The 20,361-nt window shown below is 51.5% G+C and overlaps 1 protein-coding gene across 1 annotated transcript in view; it reads left to right on the plus strand.

Moving 5' to 3' along the window:
• The first annotated feature begins 1,333 nt into the window (after positions 1-1,333).
• The window catches only part of TUNAR (transmembrane neural differentiation associated intracellular calcium regulator), a 41,212-nt gene continuing 22,184 nt past the window's right edge, over positions 1,334-20,361 (plus strand). The window contains exon 1 of the mRNA XM_073637498.1: positions 1,334-2,428. Coding sequence (XP_073493599.1) covers positions 2,390-2,428 — 39 coding nt within the window. The 5' untranslated portion in view covers positions 1,334-2,389. The remainder of the gene's footprint in view (positions 2,429-20,361) is intronic.

The raw sequence follows: 20,361 nt of genomic DNA on the forward strand, positions 1-20,361 counted from the left end.
ATCACCAACAAAGTCTTTTGTTTGAATTAATATTTCAGTAAACGTGTTCATTACTTTTCCCTGTGTCATTTCTCATTATTTCACATAATTTATGGACATCTATGGTGATTGCTTTGACTGTGTGGATTGGATGGTTTGTTACCGACATCTGGTGAGAATTTCATGTCAATAGCACCTTTAGAAATAGATTCACTAAGAAAATTGTTGACGTGTTCAATACAGAATATGAGCTCAGTCTGGCTATCATGTAGTGAGCAGATATACATTTCTTACTTCTCCACCTCGGGTTGGATTCAGTTCCCTGACGCCGGTTCTCGCTGTTCTGCATTTTACTCGTCATACATTGTGACCTCTGCTACATCCGCACAGTGTTGTGTAGACTCTGTGGATCCCGGTAAACAGACGTAAAGGACAGATATGAATAATCAGTTCAGGCAAGAAAATCTCAGCTGAGCTTCTCGGATTGTGACAGATCCGCCGCCGCGTCTCAGTATTGACGAGGTTTAATTGCTCTTTGCTGCTGTTTGATTAATACGTTTGGAGCCATAAATTGTCTTGTTACAGTCACTCGAGGGAAAATACAGGAAAAGAGTTGGTTTTCTTTCAACTGGAAGGATGACAGATCAGTGAATGCTGCATGGATCTTTCACATCACCCCTCGAAGAAGCAGAATATGGGGGGCTCATTGGGTGAAAACGTGGCGGAAAGCAGAGAAAGACATCGGAACCAGAGACCACTCTTTGTACCAAGTGTTTCCAGAGGGTTCATACAAAAGAGTCGTAGGATGGAGGAATTCCTCTTTATGTGAAGGGACATATAATATCTCCTGCCTTTTGTGAGAATCTTCTCCATTATTTCACCAGAGTTATGGGAACCTCAAAAACGATTTAAAAAATTTTTGCAAACTTTTTGTGTAATTGGGTTGGTGGTTGATCTGAACGAATCATCTCACAAGATCCTGGTCCAGGGATCACTTCAGAGATCTATGGCCATCGGACAGGAGCCCTGCAAAAAGGCCTCCTACCTGCCGGCATCCGATTAGAGTTGTGGGTATGAAGCCACGACGATGATGATGCGCCAGGTCTGCAAATCAGTACAGGCGCCGATGAGGCCTACAGGTGGGAGGCATTTTGCAGGGCTTCTGTCTGGTGGCCATGGATCTCTGACGTGATCCCTGGACCAGGATCTTGTGAACCGATTCGCTAAGCTCAACCACCAATCCCAATGCACAAAAAGCGATGCACAAGTTTGTAAAGAGATTTGCAACTTCTTTTGAGGTCCCATAACCCTGGTGAAGGAATGGAGAAGGTTCTCACTAAAGGCAGGAGATATTTGTAGAGTTCATATATAAGTGTCTCAGTCCCTTCACATTCCCCCGTCCTACGACTTCATTGCATGAATCCTCCGGAAACTTTTCGTACTTACAGTGGCTTCTGGCTTTGAGGTTTTTCTCTGCTTCCAGCCACGTTCTTTGGGCCATTTTCTTCTCAATCTTATCGTCAATCAATGACGTTTGGCCAATCTACATGCGGCAAACGCATCTTAAAAAACAATTTTTTTTTCGTAGCAGATCAGCCTGTAATACAGTACAGTACTTTATGGGGGACGAGCGATCCCACTGGAGATCATTCGGTCGCACGTTGTACTAATAATTGCTCCCTGCAAATGGAGCAGAAGGAGTGCCGATCGATTTGCTACATCGATGGTCATTGCTTATTGTGGGCAGATTTTCATCTAAAGATCTCAAACTTCACATTCCCCGATATCAGAGGCAATAGATGGGAGAAGGAACCTTAATGATATGTTCTAAGAAAGTAAGACGCTGAGCATGTGCTGCTACAGTGAAAGGGTTAGTGAAGCAGGAGGGGTGAGCTGGGATTCCCAGTGACGGAGGGAGGGAGAGGGGGAGAGGCAAAGAAGACTATTGCTATTGAATATTGCTCCTTAAATCCTTGGTACATCACACATCTCCTGAGCCGCTCTTCTCACCGGCTGAGACACAGACCCCACAACAGCTTGCTCCTTGGTGAACTTCTTATCTGAAATTCTTGGCTTTTTCCTCCATTCTTAAGGAGTCTAGCTGATCCAGAATGAAGTGTGTATCCAGAAGAAGTTACTGTGGAGTGAGAAGGAGAAGTCTTATGTGATTGAGCAGATCACCTCCAGCTTTGCATTCAGTCACCAGTAGAGACTTGCAATGTGACAGCTTGGGATATTGTCTTCTCGGAGATACTTTCGGAAGAGCTGAGACATTGACCATGGAAATTACTCTTTGGTTTTGTCTTCTGGTCATACAGGAAAGCTGAGACAGACCAATGAGTAGGACAATTGGGTCACCTTCTGGCATTGCATCTCCTTGGACAAGCATGGGCACCCCGCCGCCAGCAGTATGCTCTGGGCTGCACCCCACATCTTGATGCTGTGCAGGGTAAGAACCTATTATATAACATGGCAGCAAATACCAGAAGGTTTCCACATCCCACTTGCTGGAGAACTTCTGGAGAAGCTCGCTAGTTTTCAGGTTCTCGAGGTCTCCAGTTTTGGGTAATTTCTTGGCTTTCACTATGTGCAAAGCTTCTGATAGCAGGTAGCTCTGGTGGTGTGGGGGTGCAGCGGGGGTGGAAGACGCAAGTTCAGTGAGTGGGAAAGTTCCAAATATAGTCTCATCAACGTTGCATCTCAGTATAAGACTATAGTAACAGGTGTGTTATACAATGAGCGTTGCTTACATTTATGGCATAAAATTAAGTTATAAGTGAACACGGCATCAATCGAGGGTATTTGCATTGAGATAAAAATAGGAGGAATTCATCAGCCACCAAAGTGACTGAATAAATTAGTTCTAGACTCAAATTATATTCTAAAAATAAAAAAAAATAAATAAAAAAAATATTCAAAACATCTAAAATTTAAATAATTTGGTTAAAGTAAAAGAGATGTCATTTCAACTATATATTTTTTTAAATAATAAAATAAATGAATGTTACAAAATAAACACTTTTTAGCTTTTTTAGGGTAAAAAAAAAAAATAATAATAATAATAATATATATATATATATTTTTTATTATTATTTTACTTTTTTTTATTTATTTATATTCTGCTTCCCATCCCCCAGCAAAAAAAACAAAAAACAAAAACATTTTGAGCTTGTAACTGTTCATTCTATAATCCGGACTCCTTTTTCCCACTTTTCTTAGCATTCCGCTAGATTCTCTGACATCTCTTTGCTTTTGCAACAATCTTTATTATTATTGTCAATTTGATATTTTTTGTTGATAAATTATATTTTTAAATATTTTTATTTTATATTTGAGAAGAAAAAAAACAAAACATAAAATAATAACTAAAATGTAAATTGGAACAAATTTGTGCAGAAATATTCAGGTGATCCACATTCTGCAGGGGGGGGGGATATTTTCGGCATTGCCATTGTCAGTGCCCCCCATTTTCTTGCATTAGCTATTGCCCTGATGCCGCCTTGATTAGTAAGTAGCAGTAAATGATTTCCCAAGACGGAGATAGGAGCACATCAGGCCGGTACCCAGATTTTCAGTCTCCTAGCAACAGCGTAGAAGACGTGAGACCCAGCAAAAAAGTGCCAATGTGGCAGAAGTGATGAAACGTCTCTCCCATGTATCAGCTGCAAATTTAATGTATCAAATTATTTCCTGCTCTTGTCTGTATGTAAAACCCCGTTTCCCGGCTTAGAATGGAATCTTCCACTAAAAATATCCAGGTAGGGTTAACCCTTTCAGAGTAATTCTGAATATTAGCCCAAAAGTGCTGACAGTCGGAAACAAGAAGAAGAAGAAGATTGCAGATAATCTAAGAGCCCAGCCATCATTGCCGATATCACTTTATACTTGGGTTTTGTTTTAGTCGATGATATTTTCCCTTTTTCTACATTATATAAAGTTCCAGATATTAGAAAGAGCTGGAGGAATATTCAGTCTCTCTCCACAGTGTCACAAACAAAGGAGACGGATTTGCTGACGGCAAACAAAATAATCAAAAAAGTATACGGTGAACGCACACATGCACATACATACACTTGTAGACATTTATACACACGTTTATATGCATTGTTACATATTCACTTATAGACATTTATACACACATAGTGGGGAAAATAAGGATTTGATACGCTGCTGATTTTGCCAGTTTTCCCACCTACAGAGAATGGAGAGATCTGTAATTTTTATCGTCGGTCACTTCACCTGTGAGAGACAGAATCTAAAAACAAAATATAGAAAATCACATTGTAGGATTTTTACATAATTAATTAGCATTTTGTTGCATGAAATAAGTATTTGATACAATAGAAAAACAGAATTTAATATTTGGTCCAGAAACCTTTGTTACAATTACAGAGGTCAGACGTTTCCTGTAGTTCTTGACCAGGTTTGCACACTCTGCAGCAGGGATTTTGGCCCCCTCCTCCATACAGATCTTCTCCAGATCTTTCAGGTTTTGTGGCTGTCGCTGGGCAACATTGAGTTTCAGCTCCTTCCAAAGATTTTCTATTGGGTTCAGGTCTGGAGACTGGCTAGACCACTCCAGGACCTTGAAATGCTTCTTACGGAGCTACTCCTTAGTTGCCCTGGCTATGTGTTTCGGGTCATTGTCATGCGGAAAACCCAGCCACGACCCATCTTCAATGCTCTTACTGAAGGAAGGAGGTTATTGGCCAAAATCTCGTGATACATGACCCCATCCATCCTCCCTTCAATACAGTGCAGTCGTCCTGTCCCCTTTGCTGAAACGCACCCCCAAAGTATAATGCTTCCCCCACCATGCTTCACAGCTGGGACGGTGTTCTTAGGGTTGTACTCATCCTTCTTCCTACAAACACATAGAGTGGAGTTGATACCAAAAAGTTCTATTTTGGTCTCATCTGACCACATGACCTTCTCCCATGCCTCCTCTACATTATCCAGATGGTCATTGGCGAACTTCAAATGGGCCTGGACATGTGCTGGTGTGAGCAGGGGGGCCTTGCGTGCCCTGAAGGATTTTAATCCATGATGGCATAGTGTGTTACACATACACTTGTAGACATTTATATATATACACACACATGCAGATTTACATATACACATACACACTTATACACATTTATAGACATATAGTTACACATATTCATACACAGATATAGACATGCACACATACAGTATACACACTTATACACCTCCATACATTAATATACTTACACTTTTAGACATCTATACAGACACACAGATCTATATTACATGTGCACAAAAACTTACAGACAATATATACCTAGACATATACACACCTTTATAAACATGTGCATTCATTGATTGACACATACATTCATAGGAGTAAAATGTGGAATCTGTAACAAGTAGTTTCTTCCTGAAGGGCTGCGAAGCGGCCCAATAATGAGGGTCTTCAGGAGCAGTGACGCACGGTGGAGGACCTCTGATGTCACATCATCTCATCTGTCTGGGATCACATGATGAGACAGAAGGCTCTGCACACGCCTCATACACAGAAGATCTGGGGAAGTTCTCCAAGATGTTTGACACAACCTCCTGCTGAGATCCTCCATAACCTGTGTACAAGTGACAAGAAGAAGTGGTGGAGACGACTGGCAGTCACCAGATACTGATGATGGAGGTGACGGGCGGTCACCAGATACTGATGATGGAGATGACGGGCGGTCACCAGATATTGATGATGGAGATGACGGGCGGTCACCAGATACTGATGATGGGGGTGACGGGCGGTCACCAGATGCTGATGATGGAGATGACGGGCGGTCACCAGATATTGATGATGGGGGTGACGGGCGGTCACCAGATGCTGATGATGGAGATGACGGGCGGTCACCAGATATTGATGATGGGGGTGACGGGCGGTCACCAGATACTGATGATGGAGATGACGGGCGGTCACCAGATACTGATGATGGGGGTGACGGGCGGTCACTAGATATTGATGATGGGGGTGACGGGCGGTCACCAGATGCTGATGATGGAGATGACGGGCGGTCACCAGATACTGATGATGGAGATGACGGGCGGTCACCAGATACTGATGATGGAGGCAATGGGCAGTCACCAGATACTGATGATGGAGACGACAGGCGGTCACCACATACTGATGATGGAGGCAATGGGCGGTCACCAGATACTAATGATGGAGGCAATGGGCGGTCACCAGATACTGATGCTGGAGGCAATGGGTGTTCACCAGATACTGATGATGGAGATGACGGGCGGTCACCAGATACTGATGGTGGAGGAGATGGGCGGTCACTAGATACTGATGATGTAGGTGACGGGCGGTCACCAGATACTGATGATGGAGTCAATAGGTGGTCACCAGATACTGATGATGGAGGAGACAGACGGTCGCCAGATACTGATGATGGAGGAGACGGACAGTCACCAGATACTGATGATGGAGGCGACAGGCGGTCACCACATACTGATGATGGAGGCAATGGGCGGTCACCAGATACTAATGATGGAGGCAATGGGCGGTCACCAGATACTGATGCTGGAGGCAATGGGTGTTCACCAGATACTGATGATGGAGATGACGGGCGGTCACCAGATACTGATGGTGGAGGAGACGGGCGGTCACCAGATACTGATGATGTAGGTGACGGGCGGTCACCAGATACTGATGATGGAGTCAATAGGTGGTCACCAGATACTGATGATGGAGGAGACAGACGGTCGCCAGATACTGATGATGGAGGAGACGGACAGTCACCAGATACTGATGATGGAGGCGATGGGCGGTCACCAGATACTAATGATGGAGGAGACGGACGGTCAAGAGATACTGATGATGGAAGCGATGGGCGGTCACCAGATACTGATGGTGGAGGCGACGGGCAGTCACCAGATACTGATGATGGAGGCGACGGGCGGTCACCAGATACTGATGGTGGAGGCGACGGGCAGTCACCAGATACTGATGATGGAGGCGACGGGCAGTCACCAGATACTGATGATGAAGGGGACGGGCGGTCACCAGATACTGATGGTGGAAGAGACGGGCGGTCACCAGATACTGATGATGGAGGAGACGGACGGTCACCAGATACTGATGATGGGGGAGACGGACGGTCACCAGATACTGAAGATGGAAACAACAGGAGGTCACCAGATACTGATAATGGAGGAGACAGACGGTCGCCAGATACTGATGATGGAGGAGACGGACGGTCACCAGATACTGATGATGGAGGCGACGGGCGGTCACCAGATACTGATGGTGGAGGAGATGGGCGGTCAACAGATACTGATGATGGAGGTGACGGGTGGTCACCAGATACTGATGATGGAGGTGACGGGTGGTCACCAGATACTGATGGTGGAGGCGACGGACGGTCAACAGATACTGATGATGGAGGCGATGGGCTGTCACCAGATACTGATGATGGAGGAGACGGACGGTCACCAGAAACTGATGATGGAAACAACAGGAGGTCACCAGATACTGATGATGGAGGAGACGGACGGTCACCAGATACTGATGATGGAGGAGACGGACGGTCACCAGATACTGATGATGGAGGAGACGGACAGTCACCAGATACTGATGAGATTCACATTTCTCTTTTATTTATTCACTTTGTATTTTGTTAATTGATAAAAATAAACTATTTTTGAAACCTTCTCACTTTTTACCATTTTCCTTGCGTCTGCCTAAAACTTTTGCACAGTGCTGTAGACATGCACACCTGAACACACACAGTCACTTAAAGATAGTTATACACCTATGCAATACATACACACGTGGTCAAAATTGTTGGTGCCCCTCGTTTAATGAAAGAAAAACCCACAATGGTCACAGAAATAACTCGAATCTGACAAAAATAATAATAAATTAAAAATCTATGAAAATGAACAAATGAAAGTCAGACATTGCTTTTCTGCTTCCACAAAATTTAAAAAAAATGTAACTCATGAAATCGGCCTGGACAGAAATGATGGTACCCCAGAAAATAATGTGCCAAAAGGGACATGTTTAAACAAGTTGTGTCCACTAATTAGCATCACAGGTGTCTACAATCTTGTAATCAGTCAGTGGGCCTGTATATAGGGCTACAGATACTCACTGTGCTGTTTGGTGACATGGTGTGTATGACGCGCCCCCTGGGCCATGTTTGGGGTGCGGCGCGCGTGCGCGCGGGGAATACCCGGAGCCGGATCCGATAGGGGTAGTAGTCCTCGTGGCGGTGACCCGGTCCGTGCCCAGGGTGGTCAAACTAAGTGGCAGTTATTGGTATGATGGTATTAGTGTCTGACTACGCCACCCGTTGAATGCGGCTATGAAGCCGCCGCTGCAGGGCAGTCCGCTGAGGCCGGTGGTACGGATGTGCAGCGTGGATGGTATAACCCCCAACGGGAGGGGTATGGCCTCAGGGCAGCTATGTTAGAGATGACAATGGGAGTGATGGTGCGGGTGTCCCAGTACTGATGGTGCAGGTGCGACGACGAAACACGGAGGCTTGAAGTGCAGTTTCAAAAGCTTTACTCACAGTTCTTTACCAGGTCGCCCGTGCACAGTAGGACCACCCGAGTCGTGCTGCGTCCACCAGGTCAGGGACTCGGCCAACTCCCAGGCAGTTCCAGAACGTGGTCCTGAGCTCCCCTCTCTTCCTTCCTACTGGCCGTCCCCACCAGGGATCCACCTTTGTCCAGCTCCCTCGGGCCTTCTGGTGGTGAAACCTTTCCCGGCTTCCCTGACCCTATACGTGGTATGCCTTCCTGGTGGATATGGCGAGGGGTCGCGCCAAAACTTGTCCACGACCTCCGGTTCCTGGCTAAGGATAATTGGCCTCCACCAGTTTGGGATCCGGTACCCTGCTCTGCCAACCCTTCACCCGTTTCCGTTCTCTCGTGGGATCTCAGGGTTCCCTCTATGCTTTCGTCTCTGGGCCTTTCCTTGCGTCTCTCTTCTTCCTCCTTTTTCCTTCTCTCTCTCTTTCTGCTTCAGGCCTGGCTCTGGAGCTGGGCCCAGACGGAGCCACAGCTCCCTGTCAGCCCTCTCTGGCTGAGCTCCTCTCTGCACAGACTCTCCTCTGAACAGGACCCTGTCCTAAGATGGTGCCCAACTTATATACTCCCTCTGACACCCGAGCCCAGGTGACAAGCACCCAATGGGCTCCTTCCTATGCCCAGAGTCCCTCCCCTGTCTGCTCCTACACCACTGGGATGTTCCCCCCCCCCCCACTCCAGCCAGGGACAGAAGCTGTCGTATCTGCACATCTATCTGGTGGGAGTACCGTTGATCTGTCCCCCGGAAATGGGGTGAGTGTAGTGCATGCAGCTAACTGAGCTCAGTTCCACACTCCATCCTTACCCGGGAGTGGAATACCACACCTCTGGTCTGAGGTGCAATACCCCTGTAGCAGCCGAGTCCTCGGGGTGCTACATTCCCCCCTGGTAAATCACAGCACGTCCTCGGGCTGGAATAGAGCAAAGGCAAATGAAAACTTACAAAAATTTTTAAAGTGCACTCACATATAAGACGTTAACCAACAACTCATCCCTTTATGGGAGGTACTCTACTCTTTTTAAACGTTACAGGTATAAAACATTTTCCTAATGCCACCGTAACTCTTTTTGAAAAACACCATTTAAAACTTTTGGCATTATTATTTTAGCAGCATGTCAAGTACCCTTACGGGTAACTATATACAGTTCTCTGTTTATGCTACTTCCCTTCAGTAGCGGTGTCCTCTCCTTGTTTCCTCCTGAGGGTAGTCTTCAGACCCGTCCGGGTCCTCTTGGCTTTCCTCATATTGTATCTCCTCCTCCGTCAACCGGTGCACGTGAAGGGCGTATGGTCCTTTGGCACACTGATGCCGGGTGAAGGTGACCTCATCACCCGGGTAGAGGTCACGTCCGCGATGTCCCTCCGGCAGGTGGCTTTCGACATCCCTGCGGGTGACAAAGACGTCGCCGGGGGTTCGGTGATCCCGGATAAAGCCCCAGCCATGCTCCAACTGGAACTTTATTACGGTCCCGGTGGCGCGGGGACCGTGGGCCGCACGGGGGTTTCGTCGGGCTCGGCGTTTCTGCTCCGCGCTCCGGACCTGCAGCTGTTCTTCGCGGATCCGCCTCTCTCGTCGTTCTCTCCCGAAGACCTCTAGTTGCTGACGGCAGCACTCCTCCCGCTGGGCTGCGGCCGTCCGGGTCTCTTTGGTGAACCCCATGAGGTCCTCACCGGTCGGATCCCATGCGAATTGGGCCTCTTCCAACGGGAGCGGAACAATTTTGGCGGGCGCCGGAGCCGGGATTAGAGGCTCACACAGGGGCCGTTCCCTCCGGAGTCGGGGGTTGATGTACTCCGGTGGCCACACGAAGGGCAGCCCGTCCGGGCTAGTATGCTGCGCGAAGAGATCTTCGCCCAGGGGCAGCACTGTGGAGGTTGATGGTTCTGTGGGGGCAGCGGCGCCCGGAGGTACTCGGCCTTGTGTCCAGGCCGGAGGCATCCTTTTTGGGTCCAGGTATGGCACCTTTGGGGAAGAGGGCGCTGGAGGGGTAACGGCGCCCGGATGCACCAGGCCTTGCGACCAGGCCGGTGGCACAGTGGAGGTAAAGGGCGCTGTGGAGACCGCGGCGCCCGGAGGCACTCGGCCTTGCGACCAGGCCGGTGGCACTTCCTCTTTTGCCGCGCTCAGGGTCAAGGGGCGTGGCGCGGAAGGGGGCGTGACCGCGGCTCCGGCCGCTTGAGGCCTAGTTGGGAGCAGTGGCGGTGCGGCAACGGGCGCAATGAGGGTGACTTCGGGCTCTGCGACGGGGAGCTGGGGCAGGCTTACGGCTACTGGGCTCGGGGTGATGACGTCCCCATTACCTGCTTCCATCCCTACGGCTCCCTCTGCGGCGTCGTCTCCGGCCTTCGTCCCTCCTGCACCATCCTCAGGGGCAGACTTGCTCCACGTTGCGGGTGGCGTCCTCTGCTGGCGGGTTCCAGCCTGCTGGGCCATCTCCCTCCTCCATTCGGCCAGTGCTTCCTGCTGTACTCGGGCCATCTTCCGGGCCAAGGCTTCCAGCACGGTCTGTGCACGCTCCCGATCTCTGGGGAGCTGTGCCAGGATCTCCACCAGGCCTTCTGGGGTGGCAGCCTGCAACAGGTTCCGGACCACAGGGTCAGTGCTGCTTGACTCTTCCTCCATCTCCGGGTGCGATGTGTCCAGACTCCTCCAGGCCGCACCCATCCTCTCTGTTTTGTTCTCTATCTGCCCCCCTTGGGAGTGGTCCCGGGGCAACTTAGTGACAGTCAGTTTCAGGGGCAGACCCCCCACTTTGATGGACATTTCCATGGTGGTAGTCTCGGCTGGTGGGGGCGGTCTCCGCTTTTGGCGCTCTTCTGGGACCGCGCCCACGATGGGAGGTGGTCTCTTGCCACCCTCTGGCACGCCCACAATGGCGTCCGCTCTGCCAGGGCGGGAAACTGTCCAAGATGGCGGGAATCGTCTCCTTATGGTGGGAAACTTCGCTGATGGCGGGCAAAGGCTGCAGATGGCGGGCAAACGGCGGGAAACGACCCCAGATGGCGTCCGATGGCGGGAACCCTCTGGAATTGGCGGGAGACTCCTTTTTGCGGTATATATGCACTTTTCTTCAGGCACGCAGTACCCGGTGGTTGCGGGCACGAGATCCTGCCGACTACGCCAAAGTTGACGCGCCCCCTGGGCCATGTTTGGGGTGCGGCGCGAGTGCGCGCGGGGAATACCCGGAGCCGGATCCAATAGGGGTAGTAGTCCTCGTGGCGGTGACCCGGTCCGTGCCCAGGGTGGTCAAACTAAGTGGCAGTTATTGGTATGATGGTATTAGTGTCCGACTACGCCACCCGATGAATGCGGCTATGAAGCCGCCGCTGCAGGGCAGTCCGCTGAGACGGGGGGACGGATGTGCAGCGTGGATGGTATAACCCCCAACGGGAGGGGTATGGCCTCAGGGCAGCTATGTTAGAGATGACAATGGGAGTGATGGTGCGGGTGTCCCAGTACTGATGGTGCAGGTGCGACGACGAAACACGGAGGCTTGAAGTGCAGTTTCAAAAGCTTTACTCACAGTTCTTTACCAGGTCGCCCGTGCACAGTAGGACCACCCGAGTCGTGCTGCGTCCACCAGGTCAGGGACTCGGCCAACTCCCAGGCAGTTCCAGAGCGTGGTCCTGAGCTCCCCTCTCTTCCTTCCTACTGGCCGTCCCCACCAGGGATCCACCTTTGTCCAGCTCCCTCGGGCCTTCTGGTGGCGAAACCTTTCCCGGCTTCCCTGACCCTATACGTGGTATGCCTTCCTGGTGGATATGGCGAGGGGTCGCGCCAAAACTTGTCCATGACCTCCGGTTCCTGGCTAAGGATAATTGGCCTCCACCAGTTTGGGATCCGGTACCCTGCTCTGCCAACCCTTCACCCGTTTCCGTTCTCTCGTGGGATCTCAGGGTTCCCTCTATGCTTTCGTCTCTGGGCCTTTCCTTGCGTCTCTCTTCTTCCTCCTTTTTCCTTCTCTCTCTCTCTCTGCTTCAGGCCTGGCTCTGGAGCTGGGCCCAGACGGAGCCACAGCTCCCTGTCAGCCCTCTCTGGCTGAGCTCCTCTCTGCACAGACTCTCCTCTGAACAGGACCCTGTCCTAAGATGGTGCCCAACTTATATACTCCCTCTGACACCCGAGCCCAGGTGACAAGCACCCAATGGGCTCCTTCCTATGCCCAGAGTCCCTCCCCTGTCTGCTCCTACACCACTGGGATGTTCCTCCCCCCCCCCACTCCAGCCAGGGACAGAAGCTGTCGTACCTGCACATCTATCTGGTGGAAGTACCGTTGATCTGTCCCCCGGAAATGGGGTGAGTGTAGTGCATGCAGCTGACGCGCCCTTGGGCCTGTGTCGCGCTGCGATGCGCACGCGGGAGCTTACCCGGAGCCGGATCTCTTGAGGGTTGTAGTCTTGTGGCGGCGACCCGGTCCGTGCCCAGGGAGTCAAACTGAGCGGCGATGTATTCGTAGTAAATAGTTGATGACTACGCCACCCGTTGAGTGCAGCCAGGAAGCTGCTGCTGCAGGGCAGACCGCTGAGGCCGGTGGTAGGATTGTGCAGCGTGATAGTATAACCCCCAACGGGAGGGGTATGGCCTCAGGGCAGCCGACGTGGATGATGGGGGTAGCAGGAACCACTCAGAGACGGTACGGTGTAGTTCAGGGTCTTTTACTGGTAACAACGACAGACCCTCCCGGAGTACTTGCTAGCAAACGGGGCCTGGTCAGTCTTTGAGCAGATGGGATCTCCCCTGGCCAGGCGTAGTTGTAGGCCTCCCAAACTGACTGTACTCTTCTGGCTACCTTGCTAGAAGCTGATGTAAGTAGCCCACGTCCCTGAGTGTACCGTGTGGTGCTCACCCGTATGGCCGGTGACTCGGGGCCTTCTAATGGCTTCCGCTCCACGATGGCGGTGCTGGTCCCACGCGTGTGACCGTGCCTTCGGGCTTCTGGGCCAGAGGACCTGAAATCCCCTGCCTGACGGATTCTGCTGCTGGGTAGGAGTTAGTCCCCACAGCCTCGGACTCCGGGTCCGGTAAAGAATCTTCTTAGTCAGGGCGAGCTTTACAGCTGCCAGCCCCTGACTCCTTGTAACTCTGCTGTTTCCTATGCTGCTTCTTGTCTCCACTCTCCTTGTCTGACTCACCCTGCCTCAGCCCCGGGTTTATACAGGGGAAGTTCTTCCCCTCCCAAGACTGGGCAGGAGGTGTGGCATGCACAGGATCCCTGACCAAAGGACCTCCCACCTGCTCTCAGACATAACATTACATTACTGTGGAAAACCAGACCCCTGGGGTGCCACATTCCCCCCTAGTGAAATTTAGTACTCCGGGACTAAACACATTTAGAAAAACATAACAAGGCAAAAACATTAATAATACAATAAGAAAACATATAAGATGGTTACGGCGTGTCCGCAACCGGGTGCAGTTTTGAAAAGCAAGGTGTCCATTTCACCAAAACAGGGAGACGTAACCAGGTAGGGGTCTGTCCTACCCCGAGTCCTTAACAGTCTCTAGTCCATCCTGGGTTACGCTCCAACTATGTACAAGGATTCCCGGTAAATCCACCAAGGACTCCTAAAAAGAACTAGAAACACAAAATTATACACAAGCAACTATAACCAAGTAAACATTATAAGATAGCTTAAACATTTAGATCCTCCAACGTGCGGGTAGCTGGCCTCTAGTGGCCCTAGTGGACCTACGGAGCTGACTGTCTGGCCCTGAACTACAGGGTGTAGGAGCTGTCAAGGGTAAACTGGGCAGCTGTCTATGGGCCCTCTGGCTCACTAGGGGTATGGCAGGCTCACTATAAGCAGAGGGTTGATTTTCCGGGTCTGCTTGTGTAGAGTCTTCTGCCTCCTGGACCGGCTGTTCTTCCAGCTCTACCGGTTGCTCCGTAGGTTCTTGGGATGATGGTTGGAGAAAGGTGAGTACGGGTACCACAACTGCACCATTGACTTGAGTCCAAGACCGAGGGAAGTCCCCGAGCACGGTACTAACCATATCTTCCCTTTCCTCTACGGGTCGATGGTCTTCTTGTTCCTCTTCAGGGTTCCTCAGTTGTTCGGGACACTTCTTCAGGTGGTCCCGGGATACAATGGCTGTGGTTTCCCCTCCGTCTTTACTGATGGTACAGACCTTCGGGTTTTCGTGGCTTGAGGGCAGTACGGTGTACGGGTCCTTCTCCCACTGGTCGTCCAACTTGTGGAGCCGTCTCTTCCTCTTCAAGACCTGCTCTCCGGGTACCAGGGGAACAGCGGGAGCATACTGGTTGTAAGTTTTCTCTTGTCTTTCCCTAGCCTGACAGAGACTTCGCTCCACGCTCTCCTGTACTCTCCGGTACTGCTGCTGCCTCTCTGTGTCCCAGTCTGTTTCTGGTGAAGTGTCCTCGGGGGTCAGGACTCCCATTTCCAGGTCAACAGGTAACTTACCAGGTCTTGCCCTCATTAGGTAAGCCGGGGTACAGTTGGTGGAACCTACCGGGATGTGGTTGTATAGGTCCACCAGATCGGGCAACTTTTCAGGCCACAGACTGCGTTCTTCCAGGGGCAACGTTTTTAGAAGATCCATTACCACCTGGTTCATTTTTTCACAAAGTCCATTAGTCTGCGGATGGTAGGGTGTCGTCCTTATCTTCCGGCAGCCATACAGATTGCAGAATTCCTGAAAGACCTCCGCTTCAAAGGCAGGTCCCTGGTCCGTCAGCACTTGGTCCGGGTACCCGTGTGGACGGCAGAAGTGCTGCTGGAAGGCTCTAGCTGCTGTTTGAGCCGTTAAGTCCTTGACGGGGACGACAACCAAGAACCGGGAGTAATGATCCACGATGGTTAACGCGTAGACGTAGCCACTTCTGCTTGGGGTCAGTTTTACATGATCCAAGGCTACCAGTTCCAACGGTTGCCGGGTGACGATGGACTGCAGGGGAGTCTTCTGGCTGGCTCGGTCCTTCCTTCTCAGGTTGCACGGGCCACAATCTCTGCACCACTTCTCGATGGTTCCCCTCATGCCTACCCAGTGGAACCGCTCGCGCAGCAGGAACTCCAGCTTTTTCCACCCAAAGTGTCCAGCTCCGTCGTGGTATGCCTCCATCACCATGGCTGCGTCTCTTCGTGGCACCACTACTTGCCAGAGTAATTCATGCGTCCGGGAGTTAACCATTCTGCGGCACAACTTCCCTTTGTAAAGGAACAGTCGACTCTTCTCTGCCCATAGTTGTTTGGCTTCCTCCGGAGCGTCTAGTGCAAGGCGAGCCTCCGGCCGAGTCAGCATCTCCTTCACCAGTCGGACGGCAGGGTCGCTGTCTTGCGTTTCCGCCCAGTTGTAGTGGGGTAAGGGGTTCAACGTAGCAGCCTGCTTACTCCTTACCCGGTGGGAATACTGAATAGTCCCATGACGGTGGAACGCAGGGAGTTCAACTTCTTCCAGTCCCTCCGGATCTTCTCCTCCGTCCGGCAGGTTGGGCATCCTGGACAGGGCGTCCGCGTTGGTATTGGAGCGTCCTGCCCGGTATTTGATTGTGAACTCGTAGTTGGACAGACGGGCCATCCACCTCTGCTCCAGGGCACCGAGTCTTGCCGTGTCCAGGTGTGTCAGCGGGTTGTTATCCGTGTACACGGTGAACCGGGAAGAAGCGAGGTAATGCTTAAAGCGCTCAGTGATTGCCCATACTACGGCCAGGAACTCTAACTTAAATGAGCTGTAATTCTCGGGGTTCCTTTCGGTGGGTCGCAGTTTTCGGCTGGCGTAGGCGATTACTCGTTCCTTCCCCTGCTGGATCTGGGACAGTACGGCTCCTAGCCCGATGTTACTGGCGTCGGTGTAGAGGATAAAGGGCTGGCTATAATCCGGGTACGCCAGGATTTCGTCCCCCGTGAGGGCCATCTTCAGCTGGCGGAAGGACTCTTCTTCCAGCTCTTCCCATTTGAAGGGCGGCTTCTGGTTCTTGGCCTTCCGGGACTGGCCTATCAGGAGGTCCTGCATAGGTGCTGCCTTTTTGGTGAAACCGGGAATAAACCTTCGGTAGTAGCCTACCAACCCGAGGAACTGCCGCACTTCCTTTACGCTGGAGGGGCTTGGCCATTCCTTAATTGCGGTGATTTTATCAGGGTCGGGAGCCACTCCGTCAGCGCTCACTACGTGTCCCAGGTACTGCACCTTTGGTTTCAGGAGGTGACACTTGGAGGGTTTCACCTTTAGGCCGTAACTCGCCAGAGCCTCGAACACTTCCGCCAGGTGTTTCAGGTGGTCCTCATACGTCTTGGAATATACGATGACATCGTCCAGGTACAACAGGACCGTCTCGAAGTTTCTGTGGCCCAGACAACACTCCATTAGGCGTTGGAAGGTTCCTGGTGCGTTGCAGAGTCCGAACGGCATGCAGGTGAACTCGCTAAGTCCCATCGGGGTGGTGAATGCGGTCTTCTCCCGGTCCGCCTCTGCTACAGGAACCTGCCAGTACCCGCTAGTGAGATCCAAGGTAGAGAAGAAGTTAGCAGATCTTAAAGCAGCCAATGACTCCTCTATCCTTGGTAAGGGGTACGCATCCTTGTGTGTGATACGGTTGATTTTCCGGTAATCTACACACATCCTCATGGTGTTGTCTTTCTTTTTGACTAAAACTAATGGGGCTGCCCAGGGGCTACAACTATCCCGGATTACCCCAGCCTCCTTCATGTCTCTAAGCATCCCCTTGGCGTGTTGGTAATGTGCAGGGGGTACGGGTCGATACCTCTCTTTTATGGGAGGATGATCTCCCGTGGGGATGCGATGTTCTACCCCCTTGACTCGCCCGAAGTCTAACGGGTGTTTACTAAACACTCTCTCATACTCTTGAACCACCCGATAGACTCCTTGTTTCTGATGTGAGGGAGTGGAGTCAGTACCCAGATGTAGTTGCTGACACCAGTCCTCCATGTCTTTCTTAGAGCCGTTACCTTCCTCCGGGTGAGATGGAGGCAAGGGTTCCACAGATTGTATAGAATTTTGATTAGTGATATATAATTTGGCTAGCGTGGCATACCGGGGCAGGTACACTTCCCTCTCCCCGATATTTATTATGCGAACGGGCACCCTCCCATGGCGTACATTGACGACCCCCCGTGCTGTCAAAATGGTGGGCCTACTGTCTGAGTAAACTGGTTCTACCATTGCCTGGTAATCTCTACCTCTCAGACCAATAGCTGCCCGGCACCAAATCATCATTTCACTTTTTGGGGGCATGGCAATAGGAAAAGGGTCACACATTCTTACGCTACCAATCTCACCGCCGGAGAGTTCCACTTGTTGCCGTTGCATCAGTGCCCGGATCTCTTTCTGGAGCACCCGCTGCTCGCCGGAGCTGGCATTCTTGGCAACCTGCTGTAAAAGGAAAATCACCTCTGCAAGACAATTTTCAATTACATTAGTTCCTAGAGTTATTTTTGGGTGACTCTCATGTTTATCAATATCTACAATGATCAGTCCCTGTGCGGCCAGTTCGACTCTACCAATTTTGATGGTCACCTCTTTAAATCCGATCTGTGGCACGGGCTGACCATTGCTGGCGATGATACTCAAGTCGTCGTCGGGGTAGCGGGTAATATCCGAGTCATTCCAGTACTGCTTGAAGAGCACGTACGGGATGGTGGTGACCTGTGACCCGGTGTCCAGTAGGGCACTCATGGGAATGCCATCCAGTACCACAGGCAAGACTGGACGTCCTCCCACATATCTGTCGCGCCAGTTCGATGGGCCTGGTGATCTTTTTCCTGGGGGTTGGCCCTCTACCCCAGGTTGTGCCCGTTTAAAGAACAGTACCTTTCCATATGTCCGGGTTGATTGCAGCGGCGGCAGATGGGTCGTCCGTCCTCGCTGTATCGGTCACTGGGTCTTCCTCTGGCCGGTGGGGTCCTCCTTGGTCGACGCCACGGGATGTCCTCCGGTCCGGATGCCAGCTGGATCTTCCCTGGGGTGGAAACCTGTAAAGACTGCACAGTTCGGGTTAGCGCAGCAACGCTCTTAGCTAGCTCTTGGACCTGATGGTGTAGGTCTGGAGCCGGGTCATTGTCCAAAGCCTGCGCATCAGCTCCCACAGGCCCTGCTGACAAGGGCGCCGCCTCCTGGTAGTAAGTGGTAGTGGGGCGTCTGTGGGTCACAACGCCACCTGGTGCCGGTTCTCGGAGCACCCGGATGGCTCTGTCCTTGAACTGTGCAAAGTCCAGATGGGGATCCTGTAAGGCCATTGCCCGCAACTGGGTTCGGTGGGCATTGCAATATAAACCCTCTATAAATTGTTCAGTCAACAGCCTGTCCTCGTTTCCCACCTCATCAGGGTCGGTCTGCTTTATGGCCCTCAGGGCCTCTTGTAGGTTTAGTGCATAGTCCCTTATACTCTCATGCGCTCGCTGCTTGCACCCGTAGAATCTAAGCTTAATCTCGGCTGAGGTGCGGGTATCAAAGGTGTCCTTCAGCCGGGTTAGTATCCCCGCGCAGAAATCCTGCCGACTACGCCAAAGTTGACGCGCCCCTGGGCCTGTGTCGCGCTGCGATGCGCACGCGGGAGCTTACCCGGAGCCGGATCTCTTGAGGGTTGTAGTCTTGTGGCGGCGACCCGGTCCGTGCCCAGGGAGTCAAACTGAGCGGCGATGTATTCGTAGTAAATAGTTGATGACTACGCCACCCGTTGAGTGCAGCCAGGAAGCTGCTGCTGCAGGGCAGACCGCTGAGGCCGGTGGTAGGATTGTGCAGCGTGATAGTATAACCCCCAACGGGAGGGGTATGGCCTCAGGGCAGCCGACGTGGATGATGGGGGTAGCAGGAACCACTCAGAGACGGTACGGTGTAGTTCAGGGTCTTTTACTGGTAACAACGACAGACCCTCCCGGAGTACTTGCTAGCAAACGGGGCCTGGTCAGTCTTTGAGCAGATGGGATCTCCCCTGGCCAGGCGTAGTTGTAGGCCTCCCAAACTGACTGTACTCTTCTGGCTACCTTGCTAGAAGCTGATGTAAGTAGCCCACGTCCCTGAGTATACCGTGTGGTGCTCACCCGTATGGCCGGTGACTCGGGGCCTTCTAATGGCTTCCGCTCCACGATGGCGGTGCTGGTCCCACGCGTGTGACCGTGCCTTCGGGCTTCTGGGCCAGAGGACCTGAAATCCCCTGCCTGACGGATTCTGCTGCTGGGTAGGAGTTAGTCCCCACAGCCTCGGACTCCGGGTCCGGTAAAGAATCTTCTTAGTCAGGGCGAGCTTTACAGCTGCCAGCCCCTGACTCCTTGTAACTCTGCTGTTTCCTATGCTGCTTCTTGTCTCCACTCTCCTTGTCTGACTCACCCTGCCTCAGCCCCGGGTTTATACAGGGGAAGTTCTTCCCCTCCCAAGACTGGGCAGGAGGTGTGGCATGCACAGGATCCCTGACCAAAGGACCTCCCACCTGCTCTCAGACATAACATTACATTACTGTGGAAAACCAGACCCCTGGGGTGCCACACAGCTAACTGAGCTCAGTTCCACACTCCATCCTTACCCGGGAGTGGAATACCACACCTCTGGTCTGAGGTGCAATACCCCTGTAGCAGCCGAGTCCTCGGGGTGCTACATGTACCACACTCAACATGGACCAGAGGAAGCAAAGGAAAGAGTTGTCTCAGGAGATTAGAAAGAAAATTATAGACAAGCATGTTAAAGGTCAAGGTTATAAGACCATCTCCAAGCAGCTTGATGTTCCTGTGACTACAGTTGCACATATTATTCAGAAATATAAGATCCATGGGACTGTAGCCAACCTCCCTGGACTTGGCCGCAGGAGGAAAATTGATGACAAATCAAAGAGATGGATAATACAAATGGT

The sequence above is a fragment of the Phyllobates terribilis genome, unplaced genomic scaffold (assembly GCF_046119375.1).
Source record: "Phyllobates terribilis strain yellow unplaced genomic scaffold, ASM4611937v1 Scaffold_7__3_contigs__length_470593459, whole genome shotgun sequence".
Taxonomy (NCBI): Eukaryota; Metazoa; Chordata; class Amphibia; order Anura; family Dendrobatidae; genus Phyllobates; species Phyllobates terribilis.